The sequence below is a fragment of the Oncorhynchus gorbuscha genome, linkage group LG04, assembly GCF_021184085.1.
Source record: "Oncorhynchus gorbuscha isolate QuinsamMale2020 ecotype Even-year linkage group LG04, OgorEven_v1.0, whole genome shotgun sequence".
Lineage (NCBI taxonomy): Eukaryota > Metazoa > Chordata > Actinopteri > Salmoniformes > Salmonidae > Oncorhynchus > Oncorhynchus gorbuscha.
The window spans coordinates 3299207-3316070 of NC_060176.1; the positions used below are offsets into that span (position 1 = coordinate 3299207).

The 16864-nt window shown below is 49.2% G+C and overlaps 1 protein-coding gene across 1 annotated transcript in view; it reads right to left on the minus strand.

The window, feature by feature from the left end:
- Positions 1 to 16864, minus strand: part of myo5aa (myosin VAa) — a 113846-nt gene that overhangs the window by 31385 nt on the left and 65597 nt on the right. The window contains exons 9-19 of the mRNA XM_046345586.1: positions 13436 to 13542; positions 12898 to 13163; positions 12643 to 12724; positions 8547 to 8687; positions 8263 to 8388; positions 7912 to 7995; positions 4156 to 4308; positions 2266 to 2363; positions 1783 to 1978; positions 1225 to 1436; positions 219 to 375 (exon numbers count right to left, since the gene is read on the minus strand). Of these exons, the coding sequence (XP_046201542.1) occupies positions 219 to 375; positions 1225 to 1436; positions 1783 to 1978; positions 2266 to 2363; positions 4156 to 4308; positions 7912 to 7995; positions 8263 to 8388; positions 8547 to 8687; positions 12643 to 12724; positions 12898 to 13163; positions 13436 to 13542 (1622 nt within the window). The remainder of the gene's footprint in view (positions 1 to 218; positions 376 to 1224; positions 1437 to 1782; positions 1979 to 2265; positions 2364 to 4155; positions 4309 to 7911; positions 7996 to 8262; positions 8389 to 8546; positions 8688 to 12642; positions 12725 to 12897; positions 13164 to 13435; positions 13543 to 16864) is intronic.

Sequence of the window (16864 nt, forward strand, 5' to 3'; positions counted from 1 at the left end):
GTCCAGGTATGAGGGTGACCCAAGTCCATCTAACGTTGAACTGGGTTTATTTATAAACCACACTGCTGACAGACATGCAGGACAGCTGTGCTATTAGCTGGCAGTGCTAGGTGTGTGTGTTGGTTCTTCTATCCTAATCTCCACAAATGTCCCCCCACAAAGAGAGTAAAACAAGAAACATGTAGTGTGTGTGTATATATACTGTATGCATCTCTCACCCCTTGGTATTTCTGTCGGGCCATGTACGCTCTGAGGATAGTCTGCATGACCAGGGCAGCAGCCTGCTTCTGTAGGTACACTTTCCTCTGGACACACATCCTCTGGAACTTCTGGATAGTGATGGCTGCCAGGGTCTGACGCATGTACTTAACCAGACTGGGGGAGGGAGAGAGGCAGGAGGAGGGAGAGAGGCAGGGGAGAGGAGAGAGGGAGGCAGGGGAGAGAGTGAGAGGGGGACAGAGGAGGCAGGAGAGATAGAGGGTAGGGAAAGAGGAGGGGGACGAGAGGGAGGCAGGAGAGAATGAGAGATGGGACAGAGGAGGCAGGGAGAGAGGGGAAGAGAGGCAGGGGGGAGCGAGAGGAGGGGAGGCAGGGAGGCAGAATGAGAGAAGTGGGAAAGAGGAGGCAGGAGAGATAGAGAGGGAGGAGAGAGGCAGGGGGAGGGAGAGAGGCAGGGGGGAGAGAGAGGGGACGGGAGAGAGTGAGAGAAGTGGGAAAGAGGAGGCAGGAGAGATAGAGAGGGAGAGAGAGAGGCAGGGGGAGGGAGAGAGGCAGGGGGGGAGAGAGGGGAGGCGGGAGAGAGTGAGGAGGGGGACAGAGGAGGCAGGAGAGATAGAGAGGGGAGAGAGAGGAGGGGGAGGGGGACAGAGGAGGCGGGAGAGGAGAGAGAGGGGGACAGAGGAGGCAGGAGAGAGAGGGGGAGGCAGGAGAGAGGAGTGGAACAGAGGAGACAGAGGAGGTAGGGGAGAGACAGAGAGTGTAGTCGGGGTAATTGGTGAAAAATGCTATTGAATTACTATAATTTACCCACCAATAACTTCCAACTGATCCGATTAACAAATCAATCAAATCACAATTAGATATTTATAAAAATGTTCCCACTTCCTACAATACATCAGACAATTCTGATTGGCTCCTTTTCAGGAAGTCATACAGTCTAAACTACTTTTATCTGCATGGTGATTGTCCAGAGGGTGCTGAGTGACAGGTGTGTGCTCCACTGACCAGCGGGCCTGGTGTCCGCGGGTGTATCTCTGGATGGTGATGGCAGCATGCTTCTTTCGGAGGTACTTCTTGCGTACCAGCCAGCAGCGGATGGTCTTCTGGATACGGACGCACGCCTTCCTCAGCTTATCAGCCCTCAGCTTCTCCAGGTAGGCAACCTGACCAGCCCTGAAGAAGATCTTAGTCTTACCAAACTGGTACTTGTCCTGGTCCTGGAGAGAGACAGAGAGACACATCATGTTGTAGGGGATCAGTTTGAGCAAGGTGAGGTCCAGAATTGCTCATTTTGACCACATAAATCAGGGGTTTATGAAAAGGTGTCACACTTTTGCCCCAGCTACCAAACCTGTCTCATCATGCAATTAGTTTAATCAGCTGGGTGTGCTAGGGATGGGGAGAATGTGTCTCACCACTCCGGCCCCCGAGGACTGGAGTTGACCATCTCTGACATAAATAGTTGGGACGGAAAGTGATGTGTAGACCTTTGGTTATGCACAGTCTGATTGCAATGTAGTTGATCTCAAACAGGCCTGACCTCTAACCCCTGACCACTCATACCTGCACCAGTTTCTCCAGGACGTTCCTACAGGTCAGCCTCCTGTCCGACAGGACGTCTTTCTGCTTCATCAGAACCCGGTAACGACTGAAGAACTCCTGGTAGGTCCATCTGGATGGGAAGCCTGCGGCTGAGATGCGGATGGTCTCCAGAACACCACAGGCTCTGAGCTGCTGCACCGCCCGCTTAGGGTCAAACCTAAAGACAACATTCACCTAACGTTAGGGTCAGACCCAAGCACAACATTCAGCTCAACCTAAAGACAACGTACACCTAACATTAGGGTCAAACTTAAAAGACAACATTCCACTAATGTTAGAGTCAAACCTAAAGACAACATTCACATAGTTAATCCCACCATACCAGCCAAACCTGGAGAGAACCATTCAGCCTCATGACATCACAATTCCATTCACCTAACATCATCTTGCCAAGTCAGATGATACTATGGCAACTTAACCATAGAGAAGCATGCAGATACTTACGTGAAGGGGAACTTGAGGTCGTTGGGCTTGATGCAGCGAACATAGTGAGGAGTGGTCGCATTCAGAGTCTCCATCAACATAGCCAGAGAGTTCCGGAACTACAGGAGGAGAGGAGAGAGGGAGAAGAGAGGACAGAGACAGAGGAGAGAGGGAGAAGAGAGGACAGAGACAGAGAGGGAGGAGAGAGGACAGAGACAGAGAGGGAGGAGAGAGGACAGAGACAGAGAGGGAGGAGAGAGGACAGAGACAGAGGGAGGAGAGAGGAGAGAGAGAGAGAGGGAGGAGAGAGGACAGAGGGAGGAGAGAGGACAGAGAGAGGAGAGAGGACAGAGAGAGGAGAGAGGACAGAGCCAGAGGAGAGAGGGAGAAGAGAGGACAGAGAGAGGAGAGAGGACAGAGCCAGAGGAGAGAAGGAGAAGAGAGGACAGAGCCAGAGGAGAGAGGAGAGAGAGCCAGAGAGAGAGGGAGGACAGAGAGAGGAGAGAGGGAGAAGAGAGGACAGAGAGAGAGAGGACAGAGAGAGGAGAGAGGGAGGAGAGAGGACAGAGAGAGAGGAGAGAGGGAGAGGACAGAGCCAGAGGAGAGAGGGAGAAGAGAGGACAGAGAGAGAGGAGAGAGGACAGAGCCAGAGGAGAGAGGGAGAAGAGAGGACAGAGCCAGAGGAGAGAGGGAGAAGAGAGGACAGAGAGAGGAGAGAGGACAGAGCCAGAGAGAGAGAGGGAGAAGAGAGGACAGAGCCAGAGGAGAGAGGGAGAAGAGAGGACAGAGCAGGAGAGGAGAGAGGGAGAGAGAGGACAGAGACAGAGAGAGAGGACAGAGAGGGAGGACAGAGCCAGAGGAGAGAGAGGAGAGAGGACAGAGACAGAGGAGAGAGGACAGAGAGACAGAGCCAGAGGAGAGGACAGAGCCAGAGACAGAGAGAGGGAGAAGAGAGGACAGAGACAGAGGAGAGAGGACAGAGGACAGAGCCAGAGACAGAGAGAGAGGGAGAAGAGAGGACAGAGCCAGAGGGAGAGAGAGGACAGAGAGAGGAGAGAGGACAGAGCCAGAGGAGAGAGGGAGAAGAGAGGACAGAGAGAGGAGAGAGGACAGAGCCAGAGGAGAGAGGGAGAAGAGAGGACAGAGAGAGGAGAGAGGACAGAGCCAGAGGAGAGAAGGAGAAGAGAGGACAGAGCCAGAGGAGAGAAGGAGAAGAGAGGACAGAGACAGAGGAGAGAGGACAGAGACAGAGGAGAGAGGACAGAGACAGAGGAGAGAGGGAGGAGAGAGGACAGAGACAGAGGAGAGAGGCAGGAGAGAGGACAGAGACAGAGGAGAGAGGGAGAAGAGAGGACAGAGCCAGAGGAGAGAGGACAGAGACAGAGGAGAGAGGACAGAGACAGAGGAGAGAGGACAGAGACAGAGGAGAGGACAGAGACAGAGACAGAGGGAGGAGAGAGGACAGAGACAGAGACAGAGGAGAGAGGAGAGACAGAAGAGAGGACAGAGACAGAGGGAGAGAGGACAGAGACAGAGGAGAGAGGACAGAGACAGAGGAGAGAGGACAGAGACAGAGGAGAGAGGACAGAGACAGAGGAGAGAGGACAGAGACAGAGGAGAGAGGACAGAGACAGAGGAGAGAGGGAGAAGAGAGGACAGAGACAGAGGAGAGAGGACAGAGACAGAGGAGAGAGGGAGAAGAGAGGACAGAGACAGAGGAGAGAGGACAGAGACAGAGAGGAGAGAGGGGACAGAAGAGAGGACAGAGACAGAGACAGAGAGGAGAAAGAGTAAAGAGAGGAGATTATTCAAGTCCTTCACTTTTACATTTCAGCTGTTCTGACTCTGGTTGGCAAGTCCCAACCCTGTTCTGAGTGTCCGTAGGTGTGTGTGTGTCTATGATCAGTCTACCTGGCAGCCAACAGTCTTCTTGTGCTCCTTGCTGCTTGCTCCAGATCTGACCTCTTTTGGTTTGACGCTGAGTCGTGTTCGACCTCCTGGAGCGGTCCCTGTTGGACTGGTCACTTTCTCCTCATCCTGAAACAGCTCCACTAGCAGGTCCAACTACACACACATTATTGCAAATAAAACACTGTTCTTAATTGACACACACATATATATACAGTGGGGCAAAAAAGTATTTAGTCAGCCACCAATTGTGCAAGTTCTCCCACTCAAAAAGATGAGGCCAGAAGATCACATTGTAGGATTTTTAATGAATTTATTTGCAAATTATGGTGGAAAATAAGTATTTGGTCAATAACAAAAGTTTATCTCAATACTTTGTTATATACCCCTCTGTTGGCAATGACAGAGGTCAAATGTTTTCTGTAAGTCTTCACAAGGTTTTCACACACTGTTGCAGATATTTTGGCCCATTCCTCCATGCAGATCTCCTCTAGAACAGTAATGTTTTGGGGCTGTTGCTGGGCAACACAGACTTTCAACTCCTTCCAAAGATTTTCTATGGGGTTGAGATCTGGAGACTGGCTAGGCCACTCCAGGACCTTGAAATGCTTCTTACAAAGCCACTCCTTCGTTGCCCGGACGGTGTATTTGGGATCATTGTCATGCTGAAAGACCCAGCCCGTTTCATCTTCAATGCCCTTGCTGATGGAAGGAGGTTTTCACTCAAAATCTCACGATACATGGCCCCATTCATTCTTTCCTTTACACGGATCAGTCGTCCTGGTCCCTTTGCAGAAAAACAGGCCCAAAGCATGATGTTTCCACCCCCATGCTTCACAGTAGGTATGGTGATATTTGGATGCAACTCAGCATTCTTTGCCCTCCAAACACAACAAGTTGAGTTTTTACCAAAAAGTTATATTTTGGTTTCATCTGACCATATGACATTCTCCCAATCTTCTTCTGGATCATCCAAATGCTCTCTAGCAAACTTCAGACGGGCCTGGACATGTACTGGCTTAAGCAGGGACACGTCTGGCACTGCAAGATTTGAGTCCCTGGCGGCGTAGTGTGTTACTGATGGTAGGCTTTGTTACGTTGGTCCCAGCTCTCTGCAGGTCATTCACTAGGTCCCCCCGTGTGGTTCTGGGATTTTTGCTCACCGTTCTTGTGATCATTTTGACCCCACGGGGTGAGATATTTTATTTTTTAGAAATTTATTTTGAACTTTTTTCTCCCCAATTCCATAGTGTCGAATTGTTAGTAGCTACTATCTTGTCTCATCGCTACAACTCCCGTACGGCTCGGGAGAGACGAAGGTTGAAAGTCATGCGTCCTCCGATACACAACCCAACCAGCCGTACTGCTTCTTAACACAGCGCGCATCCAACCCGGAAGCCAGCCGCACCAATGTGTCGGAGGAAACACCGTGCACCTGGCAACCTTGGTTAGCACGCACTGCGCCCGGCCCGCCACAGGAGTCGCTGGTGCGCGATGAGACATCCCTACCGACCAAGCTCTCCCTAACCCGGACGACGCTAGGCCAATTGTGCGTCGCCCCACGGACCTCCCAGTCGCGGTCGGTTACAACAGAGCCTGGGCGCGAACCCAGGGACTCTGATGGCACAGCTGGTGCTACAGTACAGCGCCCTTAACCACTGCGCCACCCGGGAGGCCCGAGGTGAGATCTTGCGTGGAGCCCCAGATCGAGGGAGATTATCAGTGGTCTTGTATGTCTTCCATTTCCTAATAATTGCTCCCACAGTTGATTTTTTCAAACCAAGCTGCTTACCTATTGCAGATTCAGTCTTCCCAGCCTGGTGCAGGTCTACAATTTTGTTTCTGGTGTCCTTTGACAGCTCTTTGGTCTTGGCCATAGTGGAGTTTGGAGTGTGACTGTTTGAGGTTGTGGACAGGTGTCTTTTATACTGATAACAAGTTCAAACAGGTGCCATTAATACAGGTAACGAGTGGAGCACAGAGGAGCCTCTTAAAGAAGAAATTACAGGTCTGTGAGAGCCAGAAATCTTGCTTGTTTGTAGGTGAGCAAATACTTATTTTCCACCATAATTTGCAAATAAATTCAGAAAAAATCCTACAATGTGATTTTCTGGATTTTTTTTCTCATTTTGTCTGTCATAGTTGAAGTGTCATAGTTGAAGTGTACCAATGATGAAAATTACAGGCCTCTCTCATCTTTTTAAGTGGGAGAACTTGCACAACTGGTGGCTGACTAAATCCTTTTTTGCCCCACTGTAAATATAAATAAAAAGGTAACAGCAGCCAACAGACAGTTACATCACAAACTTGCTCAGCTAATAGTTTGCATTGTTAACATGGTATCTGGCTCATTCATACCATCCTTTCTATCGAAAATGACAACAAAGAACATTGTACATGTTACGGTTCAAGGAGAAAGCGATTGGTTATTGTGTTCTCTGTATTGTGATTGGTTAAGATGTAAATGGGGAGAGGGCAGTGCAGCCCCCCCCGTTCGTCTCCAGTTCTGCAGCGTCCGTTCAGCCTCACCCCACCTCCCCACATACTTCAGTGCCATTTGAACTATTGTGAGACCACGGTGAGGAAGAATGAATGGTGTGGGTTAGAAGGTTGAGACAGAAAGAAATGAGGAGGGCAGCATGTTTACCTTTAGCTGTTTAACGGTTGTTGTCATGACGGGACAGACACATGAAAAACAGATGGAAAACAAACAACGACAAAATAAAGATTAAACAAAAATGAAAGAAACCTAGGAATTGAAAATAATTGCAGTACACACATCTAAAACATATTAAACGTATAATTGATATAAAAGTAGAAATCCAAATCAAAGGGCCATCAGCACAGGCAGGGTAGGTGTCATGGTGTCTGCTGACCAAGGCTGTTTGGAATGATAACACGGGATCAGACACGGCATCAGACCATAGACACGGCACAATGTCTGACGGCTCAGACAGCAGAACACATGACTGAGCCGTCTCTTTGCTGATGGTAGGCACAGAAGGAATGTGTGTTTATTATCGACACAAACACACACAGAACCATGATGATGGGTTGAAATGCTAGATTTCTATAGCTTCATTCTCATTAAAAAGAGTCATTATCACTTCTACACCATTACTTGTTAGTCAAGCTGGTTTCCATGGCAACATACACACACACGCACACAGTATTGCCATGGATGATTGTTCCAGTGTAGTTAACCCTGTGTGTGTTTAAGGTGTTAGGGGTTAAAGGAGTGTTTTAACCCTTACCCATCTCTGCTGCTGATGGCCTCTACAACAGAACAACGGGCAGAGTGAGTCTTTACACACACACACACACACACACACACACACACACACACACACACACACACACACACACACACACACACACACACACACACACACACACACACACACACACACACACACACACACACACACACACACACACACACACACACACACACACACACACACACACACACACACACACACACACACACACACAGCAAGGCCTATTTGGTGGACAGAAAATGTCTCCAACTGTGTGCACATCATTACAACACATGGACAGCAGAGGGTGCTGTTTCTCCTGACCTTCACTGGGTTCCCTGTCGGAGGTCATTCAGTGAGACAACACAGACTGTCAAACATACGCACTAATGAGAATGTCATCAAATATATGTGTTACCCATTGAACGTGCAGTGTGTGTGTGTGTGTGTGTGTGTGTGTGTGTGTGTGTGTGTGTGTGTGTTTGGCAGGGACACACACATTGCTGGCCTTCAGGACATTGATCTGCTCTTCATTCACCGTGTCCTTGTTCTTCTCCAGAAAGCCATCACACTGGTACTGCACCTGGACACAACAGTTAGAAAATAAAGTCATTTTGCTGACACTTTAATCCAAAGTGATTTTCAGAAAATGTCAATTTTGACTCAGATTATCAATCAGAACTGTCAACTTTGACTAAAATTGATAATCTGAGTCAAAATTGACACTCAGAACAGCATTCACTTTATTCATAGAGTGAACCCACTCACTTCCCGCTCTCTGTAACCCGACACTGAGACAGAATTCAGCAGTACTGGGTCAGCCAAGACATCAACACACAGTGATCAGTACCTTGTCAGCAAAGTGCTGTATGATGAAGGCTTTGTTGGACATGCGAGGTTTTTCAAACAGAGAGCAGGTCTTCAGATGGGTGTTATACAGCTTCTGGGCCCACGAGTCATCTGAACCTTTAGGCATCTGGACACACAGAACACTGGTTCACACGAGTTACTCTGAATGTGTGTGTGTCTGTGTTATGGGTGCCTGTGTACGCCCCTGCATTACAGATTTGTGTATGTATGCATGTATGTATGCATGTGTGCCTCTGCATTATGTGTGTGTGTGTGTGTGCCTACCTTGCACTCTTCGTCCAGCAGGTCGAGTACCCCCATCTTGGCCTCTATGAGGTTGATACATGGCTGGTTATCATAGAAGTCTATCAGAGTCCAGGGAATCTGCTCCTTCAAATACTCCTCCTGCTCCAGCTTGAACACATGCTGTAGATAGGAGAGGGGAGAGGAAAGGAGAGGAGGAGAGAAGAGAGGGGAGTGGAAAGGGAAGAGGGCAGAGGAAAGGAGAGGGCAGAGAAAATGAGAGGGGAAGGGAGAGGGGAGAGGAAAGGGGAGAGGATGGGAGAGGAAAGGAGAGGAGAGTGGAGTGGAAAGGGGAGGGGAGGAGAGTGGAGTGGAAAGGGGAGGAGAGTGGAGTGGAAAGGAAAGGGGAGAAGAAAGGAGAAGGGGGAGGAAAATGGAGGGGAGAGGAGAGGAAAGGAGAGGGCAAAGGAAAGGAAAGGGGAGAAGAAAAGGGAGGGGAGAGGAAAAGGGAGGGGAGAGGAAAAGGGAGGGGAGAGGAGAGGAAAAAGGGCAGAGGAAAGGGGGGGAGGGCAGAGGAAAGGAAAGAGAGAAAGGGCAGAGGAAAGGAAAGGGGAGAGGAAGGGCAGAGGGAGGAGGGAGGGGAGAGGAGAGGAAAGGAGAGGGCAGAAGAAAGGAAAGGGCAGAGGAAAGGAGAGGGCAGAGGAAAGGAGAGGGCAGATTAAAGGAAAGGGGAGAGGAAAAGGGAGGGGAGAGGAGAGGAAAGGAGGGGAGGGCAGAGGAAAGGGGAGAGGGCAGAGGAAAGGGGAGAGGAAAAGGAGGGCAGAGGAGAAAAAGGGAGAGGGCAGAGGAAAGGAGAGGGCAGAGGAAAGGAGGGCAGAGGAAAGGGAGAGCAGAGGAAAGGAGAGGGCAGAGGAAAGGAGAGGGCAGAGAAAGAGGGCAGAGGAAAGGAGAGGGCAGAGGAAAGGAGGAAAAGGGGGCAGAGGAAAAGGGAGAGGGAGAGGAAAGGAGGAAAGGAGAGGGCAGAGGAAAGGAGAGGGCAGAGGAAAGGAGAGGCAGAGGAAAGGAGAGGGAAAAGGAAAGGGGAGAGGAAAAGGGAGGGAGAGGAGAGAGGAAAGGGAGGGAGAGGAGGGAGAGGGCAGATTAAAGGAAAGGGGGAGAGGAAAAGGGAGGGGAGGAAAAAGGGAGGGGAGAGGAAAAGAGGGGAGAGGAAGAGGAGAGGAGAGGAAAGGAGAGGGCAGAGGAAAGGAGAGGGCAGAGGAGGGCAGAGGAAAGGAGAGGGCAGAGGAAAGGAGAGAGCAGAGGAAAGGAGAGGGCAGAGGAAAGGAGAGGGCAGATTAAAGGAAAGGGGAGAGGAAAAGGGAGGGTAGAGGAAAAGGGAGGGGAGAGGAAAAGGGAGGGGAGAGGAGAGGAAAGGAGAGGGCAGAGGAAAGGAGAGGGCAGAGGAAAGGAGAGGGCAGAGGAAAGGAGGGAGGGAGAGGAAAGGGAGGGCAGAGGAAAAGGAAGGGGAGAGGAAAAGGGAGGGAAAGAGGGAAAAGGGAGGGAGAGGAAAAGGGAGGGGAGAGGAGAGGAAAGGAGAGGGCAGAGGAAAGGAGAGGGCAGAGGAAAGGAGAGGGCAGAGGAAAGGAGAGGGCAGAGGAAAGGAGAGGGCAGAGGAAAGGAGAGGGCAGAGGAAAGGAGAGGGCAGAGGAAAGGAGAGGGGAGAGGAAAGGAGAGGGCAGAAGAATGGAGAGGGGAGAAGAAAAGGGAGGGGAGAGTGGAGTGGAAAGGAAAGGGGAGAAGAAAGGAGAAGGGGGAGGAAAAGGGAGGGGAGAGGAGAGGAAAGGAGAGGGCAAAGGAAAGGAGAGAAGAAAAGGGAGGGGAGAGGAAAAGGGAGGGGAGAGGAGAGGAAAGGAGAGGGCAGAGGAAAGGAGAAGGGCGAGGAAAGGAAAGGGGAGAGGAAAAGGGAGGGGAGAGGAAAAGGGAGGGAGAGGAAAAGGGAGGGAGAGGAAAAGGGAGGGGAGAGGAAAAGGGAGGGGAGAGGAAAAGAAAGGGGGGGAGAGGAAAAGGAGGGCAGAGGAAAGGAGAGGGCAGAGGAAAGGAGAGGGCAGAGGAAAAAGGAGAGGGCAGAGGAAAGGAGAGGGCAGAGGAAAGGAGAGGGCAGAGGAAAGGAGAGGGCAGAGGAAAGGAGAGGGCAGAGAAAGGGAGGGCAGAGGAAAGGAGAGGGCAGAGGAAAAAGGAAGGAGAGGGAGAGGAAAGGGAGGGAGGGAGAGGAGGAGGAAGAGGAGAGGAGGGCAGAGGAAAGGAGAAGGCAGAGGAAAGGAGAGGCAGAGGAAGGGAGGAGAGGGCAGAGGAAGGAGAGGGAGAGGGAGGAGAGGGAGTGGAAAGGGAAAGAGGGAGGAGAGGAGGAAAGTGGAGAGGAAAGGGGAGAGAGAAAGGAGAGGGGAGAGGAAAAGGGAGAGGAGAGGAAAGGAGAGGGCAAAGGAAAGGAGAGGGAAGAAAAGGGAGGGAGAGGAAAAGGGAGGGAGAGGAAAGGAAGGGAGAGGAAAGGAGAGGGCAGAGGAAAGGGGAAAGGAAAGGAGAGGGCAGAGAAAAGGGAGGGAGAGGAGAGGGAGAGGAAAGGAGAGGAAGAGGAAAGGGAAAGGAGAGGGCAGAAGAAAGGAGAGGGCAGAAGAAAGGGAGAGGGCAGAAGAAAGGGAGAGGGGAGAAGAAAGGAGAGGGCAGAAGAAAAGGAGAGGGCAGAGGAAAGGAGAGGGCAGAGGAAAGGAGAGGGCAGAAGAAAGGAGGGGGGGCAGAAGAAAGGAGAGGGCAGAAGAAAGGGAGAGGGCAGAAGAAAAGGAGAGAGAGGGAGGCAGAGGAGAGGGAGGAGGCAGGGCAGAGGAGAAAGGAGGGGAGAGGAAAAGGGAGGGGAGAGGGCAGAGGAAAGGAGAGGGCAGAGGAGGAGAAAGGGAGAGAAAGAAAGGAGAGGAAAAGGAGGGGAGAGGAAAAGGGAGAGGAAAGGAGAGGGCAGAGGAAAGGAGAGGGCAGAGGAAAGGAAAGGGGAGAGGAAAAGGGAGGGGAGAGGCAGAGAAAGGAGAGGGAGAGGAAAGGCAGGGAGAGGAAAGGAGAGGGCAGAGGAAAAGGAGAGGGCAGAGGAAAGGAGAGGGGAGAAAGGAAAGGGGAGAGGAAAAGGGAGGGGAAGGAAAGGAAAGGAGAGGGCAGAGGAAAGGAGAGGGCAGAGGAAAGGAAAGGGCAGAGGAAAGGAGAGGGAGAGAAAGGAAGGGAGGAAAGGAGAGGGCAGAGGAAAGGGAGGGGAGAGGAAAGGAGAGGGGGAGGAAAGGAAGGAGAGGAGAGGAGAGGGCAAGAGGAAAGGAAAGGGGAGAGAAAGGAGGGGAGAGGAAAAGGAGGGGCAGGAGAGAAGAGGAGAGTGGAGTGGAAAGGGAGGGGGAGGAGGAGGGGAGAGGAAAGGAAAAGAGGGAGAAGAAAGGAGGGGAGGAAAAAGGAGAGAGGAGAGGAAAGGAGAGGGCAGAAGAAAGGAAGGGGAAGGAAAGGAGAAGAGGAAAGGGAGAGGGAGAGGAAAAAGGGAGGAGAGGGCAGAGAAAAGGAGAGGGCAGAGGAAAAGAGGGAAGGGGAGGAGGAGGGAGTGGAGTGGAAAGGAAAGGGGAGGAGAGGGGAGAGGAAAGGAGAGGGAGAAGAAAGGAGAAGGGGGAGGAAAAGGGAGAGGAAAGGAGAGGGCAGAGGAAAGGAAAGGGGAGAGGAAAAGGGCAGAGGAGAGGGCAGAGGAAAGGAGAGGAAAAGAGGGCAGAGGAAAGGAGAGGGCAGAGGAAAGGAGAGGGGAGAGGAAAAGGGAGGAGAGGGCAGAGGAAAGGAGAGGGCAGAGGAAAGGAAAGGGGAGAGGAAAAGGGAGGAGGAGAGGGCAGAGGAAAGGAGAGGAAAGGAGAGGGCAGAGGAAAGGAGAGGGCAGAGGAAAGGAGAGGGCAGAGGAAAGGAGAGGGCAGAGGAGAGGGAATGAGAGAGGAGAGGAAAGGAGACGAGAGAGGATCACATTGTTACTCTGCATCAATAACCAAAGATATCAAACTATTTATATTGTTATTTTGGAATACTTTTACACACCAACAGGGTTATTTAGACAACGGCAACACAGGAGTTCAGTTTCAGACAGGACACACAGTTTTCTCACCATGTTAAACTGCTGTTGCAGTTTCTCGTTAGCATAGTTGATACAGAACTGTTCAAAACTGTTGATCTCAAACGTCTCAAACCTGGAGAGCAGAGGAGAGGTCAGAGTGACTGTCACACACACACACACACACACACACACACACACACACACACACACACACACACACACACACACACACACACACACACACACACACACACACACACACACACACACACACACACACACACACACACACACACACACACACACCCATAGATATCCAGGACTCCTATGAAGGAGTGCTGTTTGACGGTGGCGCGTAGAGATTTGTTGACATGGTCCACGATCCAGTTGAAGACTTTGGCGTAGATGTGTTTGGCGAGCGCGTCGCGGGCATTGGAGGCTTGCAGCCGAGGGATGGGCTTGATGTAGGTCTCCTGGGCTGTCTTCAGCTTCTTGTGGCACAGCCAATGAGACATGTCCTGGTAGGTCACGCCCATCAGCTCACAGAACACCGTCAGGTGGCGGTTATTGGGCTGAGAGAGAGGGATTCATGGTCATGTCAATCAATTGCTCAATTCGTCTTTCTGCTATTCTTTCCATCTACTTGAACCTTCTTAACCACCTTGGAGAAGGTCCAAGGTCTCTCCCCTCAGACCTTCTTCTCCAATGGGTTTTGAGAAGGAGGTGAGGATAGAGGATGCAAGGAAGTGAGTCAAGAAGATTTGAGAAAGAGTCAATCATTAGGAGAGGTCAGAGGTTTAATAATAGAGGTTAGAGGTCAGAGAGGTTTGAGGTGTCTCCTTACAGGTATGATGCTGCTGTCAGAGTCTCGGTCCTTGATCTCCACGTTGCCCAGATGTAAGATGGCAGCCAGGACCTGGAACAGCCCCTTCTGGTTCAACTCGTTGATGCCTGAACACAAATACACACAAAACAATACTATCAAAATCAACACGACACTAAAAACCAAATGGGACTGAGAGTAAATGTGGTGTGGTGTTTGTGTGTGACCTAGGACAGTAGGGTAGCTTAGCGCTTAGAGCATTGGTCCAGTACCCGAAAGGTAGCTGGTATATATTACCTAGCAGTGAGAAGGCATGTCAGGTGTGTGTGTGTATATATTACCTAGCAGTGAGAAGGCATGTCAGGTGTGTGTGTATATATATTACCTAGCAGTGAGAAGGCATGTCAGGTGTGTGTGTATATATATTACCTAGCAGTGAGAAGGCATGTCAGGTGTGTGTGTGTGTATATATATTACCTAGCAGTGAGAAGGCATGTCAGGTGTGTGTGTGTGTGTGTGTGTATATATTACCTAGCAGTGAGAAGGCATGTCAGGTGTGTGTGTGTATATATATTACCTAGCAGTGAGAAGGCATGTCAGTGTGTGTGTGTATATATATTACCTAGCAGTGAGAAGGCATGTCAGTGTGTGTGTGTATATATTACCTAGCAGTGAGAAGGCATGTCAGGTGTGTGTGTGTATATATATTACCTAGCAGTGAGAAGGCATGTCAGGTGTGTGTGTGTATATATATTACCTAGCAGTGAGAAGGCATGTCAGGTGTGTGTGTGTATATATATTACCTAGCAGTGAGAAGGCATGTCAGGTGTGTGTGTGTATATATATTACCTAGCAGTGAGAAGGCATGTCAGGTGTATATATATTACCTGTGTGTCATATATATTACCTAGCAGTGAGAAGGCATGTCAGGTGTGTGTGTATATATATTACCTAGCAGTGAGAAGGCATGTCAGGTGTGTGTGTGTGTATATATATTACCTAGCAGTGAGAAGGCATGTCAGGTGTGTGTGTGTATATATATTACCTAGCAGTGAGAAGGCATGTCAGGTGTGTGTGTGTATATATTACCTAGCAGTGAGAAGGCATGTCAGGTGTGTGTGTGTATATATATTACCTAGCAGTGAGAAGGCATGTCAGGTGTGTGTGTGTATATATATTACCTAGCAGTGAGAAGGCATGTCAGGTGTGTGTGTGTATATATATTACCTAGCAGTGAGAAGGCATGTCAGGTGTGTGTGTATATATATTACCTAGCAGTGAGAAGGCATGTCAGGTGTGTGTGTGTATATATATTACCTAGCAGTGAGAAGGCATGTCAGGTGTGTGTGTGTATATATATTACCTAGCAGTGAGAAGGCATGTCAGGTGTGTGTATATATATTACCTAGCAGTGAGAAGGCATGTCAGGTGTGTGTGTATATATATTACCTAGCAGTGAGAAGGCATGTCAGGTGTGTGTGTGTATATATATTACCTAGCAGTGAGAAGGCATGTCAGGTGTGTGTGTGTATATATATTACCTAGCAGTGAGAAGGCATGTCAGGTGTGTGTGTATATATATTACCTAGCAGTGAGAAGGCATGTCAGGTGTGTGTGTGTATATATATTACCTAGCAGTGAGAAGGCATGTCAGGTGTGTGTGTGTGTATATATATTACCTAGCAGTGAGAAGGCATGTCAGGTGTGTGTGTGTGTGTGTATATATATTACCTAGCAGTGAGAAGGCATGTCAGGTGTGTGTGTGTATATATATTACCTAGCAGTGAGAAGGCATGTCAGGTGTGTGTGTGTATATATATTACCTAGCAGTGAGAAGGCATGTCAGGTGTGTGTGTATATATATTACCTAGCAGTGAGAAGGCATGTCAGGTGTGTGTGTGTATATATATTACCTAGCAGTGAGAAGGCATGTCAGGTGTGTGTGTGTATATATATTACCTAGCAGTGAGAAGGCATGTCAGGTGTGTGTGTGTATATATTACCTAGCAGTGAGAAGGCATGTCAGGTGTGTGTGTGTATATATATTACCTAGCAGTGAGAAGGCATGTCAGGTGTGTGTGTGTATATATATTACCTAGCAGTGAGAAGGCATGTCAGGTGTGTGTGTGTATATATATTACCTAGCAGTGAGAAGGCATGTCAGGTGTGTGTGTGTATATATATTACCTAGCAGTGAGAAGGCATGTGTGTGTGTATATATATTACCTAGCAGTGAGAAGGCATGTCAGGTGTGTGTGTGTATATATATTACCTAGCAGTGAGAAGGCATGTCAGGTGTGTGTGTGTATATATATTACCTAGCAGTGAGAAGGCATGTCAGGTGTGTGTGTGTATATATATTACCTAGCAGTGAGAAGGCATGTCAGCAGTGAGAAGGCATGTCAGGTGTGTGTATATATATTACCTAGCAGTGAGAAGGCATGTCAGGTGTGTGTGTATATATATTACCTAGCAGTGAGAAGGCATGTCAGGTGTGTGTGTATATATATTACCTAGCAGTGAGAAGGCATGTCAGGTGTGTGTGTGTATATATTACCTAGCAGTGAGAAGGCATGTCAGGTGTGTGTGTATATATATTACCTAGCAGTGAGAAGGCATGTCAGGTGTGTGTGTGTATATATATTACCTAGCAGTGAGAAGGCATGTCAGGTGTGTGTGTGTATATATATTACCTAGCAGTGAGAAGGCATGTCAGGTGTGTGTGTATATATATTACCTAGCAGTGAGAAGGCATGTCAGGTGTGTGTGTGTATATATATTACCTAGCAGTGAGAAGGCATGTCAGGTGTGTGTGTATATATATTACCTAGCAGTGAGAAGGCATGTCAGGTGTGTGTGTATATATATTACCTAGCAGTGAGAAGGCATGTCAGGTGTGTGTGTGTATATATATTACCTAGCAGTGAGAAGGCATGTCAGGTGTGTGTGTATATATATTACCTAGCAGTGAGAAGGCATGTCAGGTGTGTGTGTGTATATATATTACCTAGCAGTGAGAAGGCATGTCAGGTGTGTGTGTGTATATATATTACCTAGCAGTGAGAAGGCATGTCAGGTGTGTTGTGTATATATATTACCTAGCAGTGAGAAGGCATGTCAGGTGTGTGTGTGTATATATATTACCTAGCAGTGAGAAGGCATGTCAGGTGTGTGTGTATATATATTACCTAGCAGTGAGAAGGCATGTCAGGTGTGTGTGTGTATATATATTACCTAGCAGTGAGAAGGCATGTCAGGTGTGTGTGTATATATATTACCTAGCAGTGAGAAGGCATGTCAGGTGTGTGTGTGTATATATATTACCTAGCAGTGAGAAGGCATGTCAGGTGTGTGTGTATATATATTACCTAGCAGTGAGAAGGCATGTCAGGTGTGTGTGTATATATATTACCTAGCAGTGAGAAGGCATGTCAGGTGTGTGTGTGTATA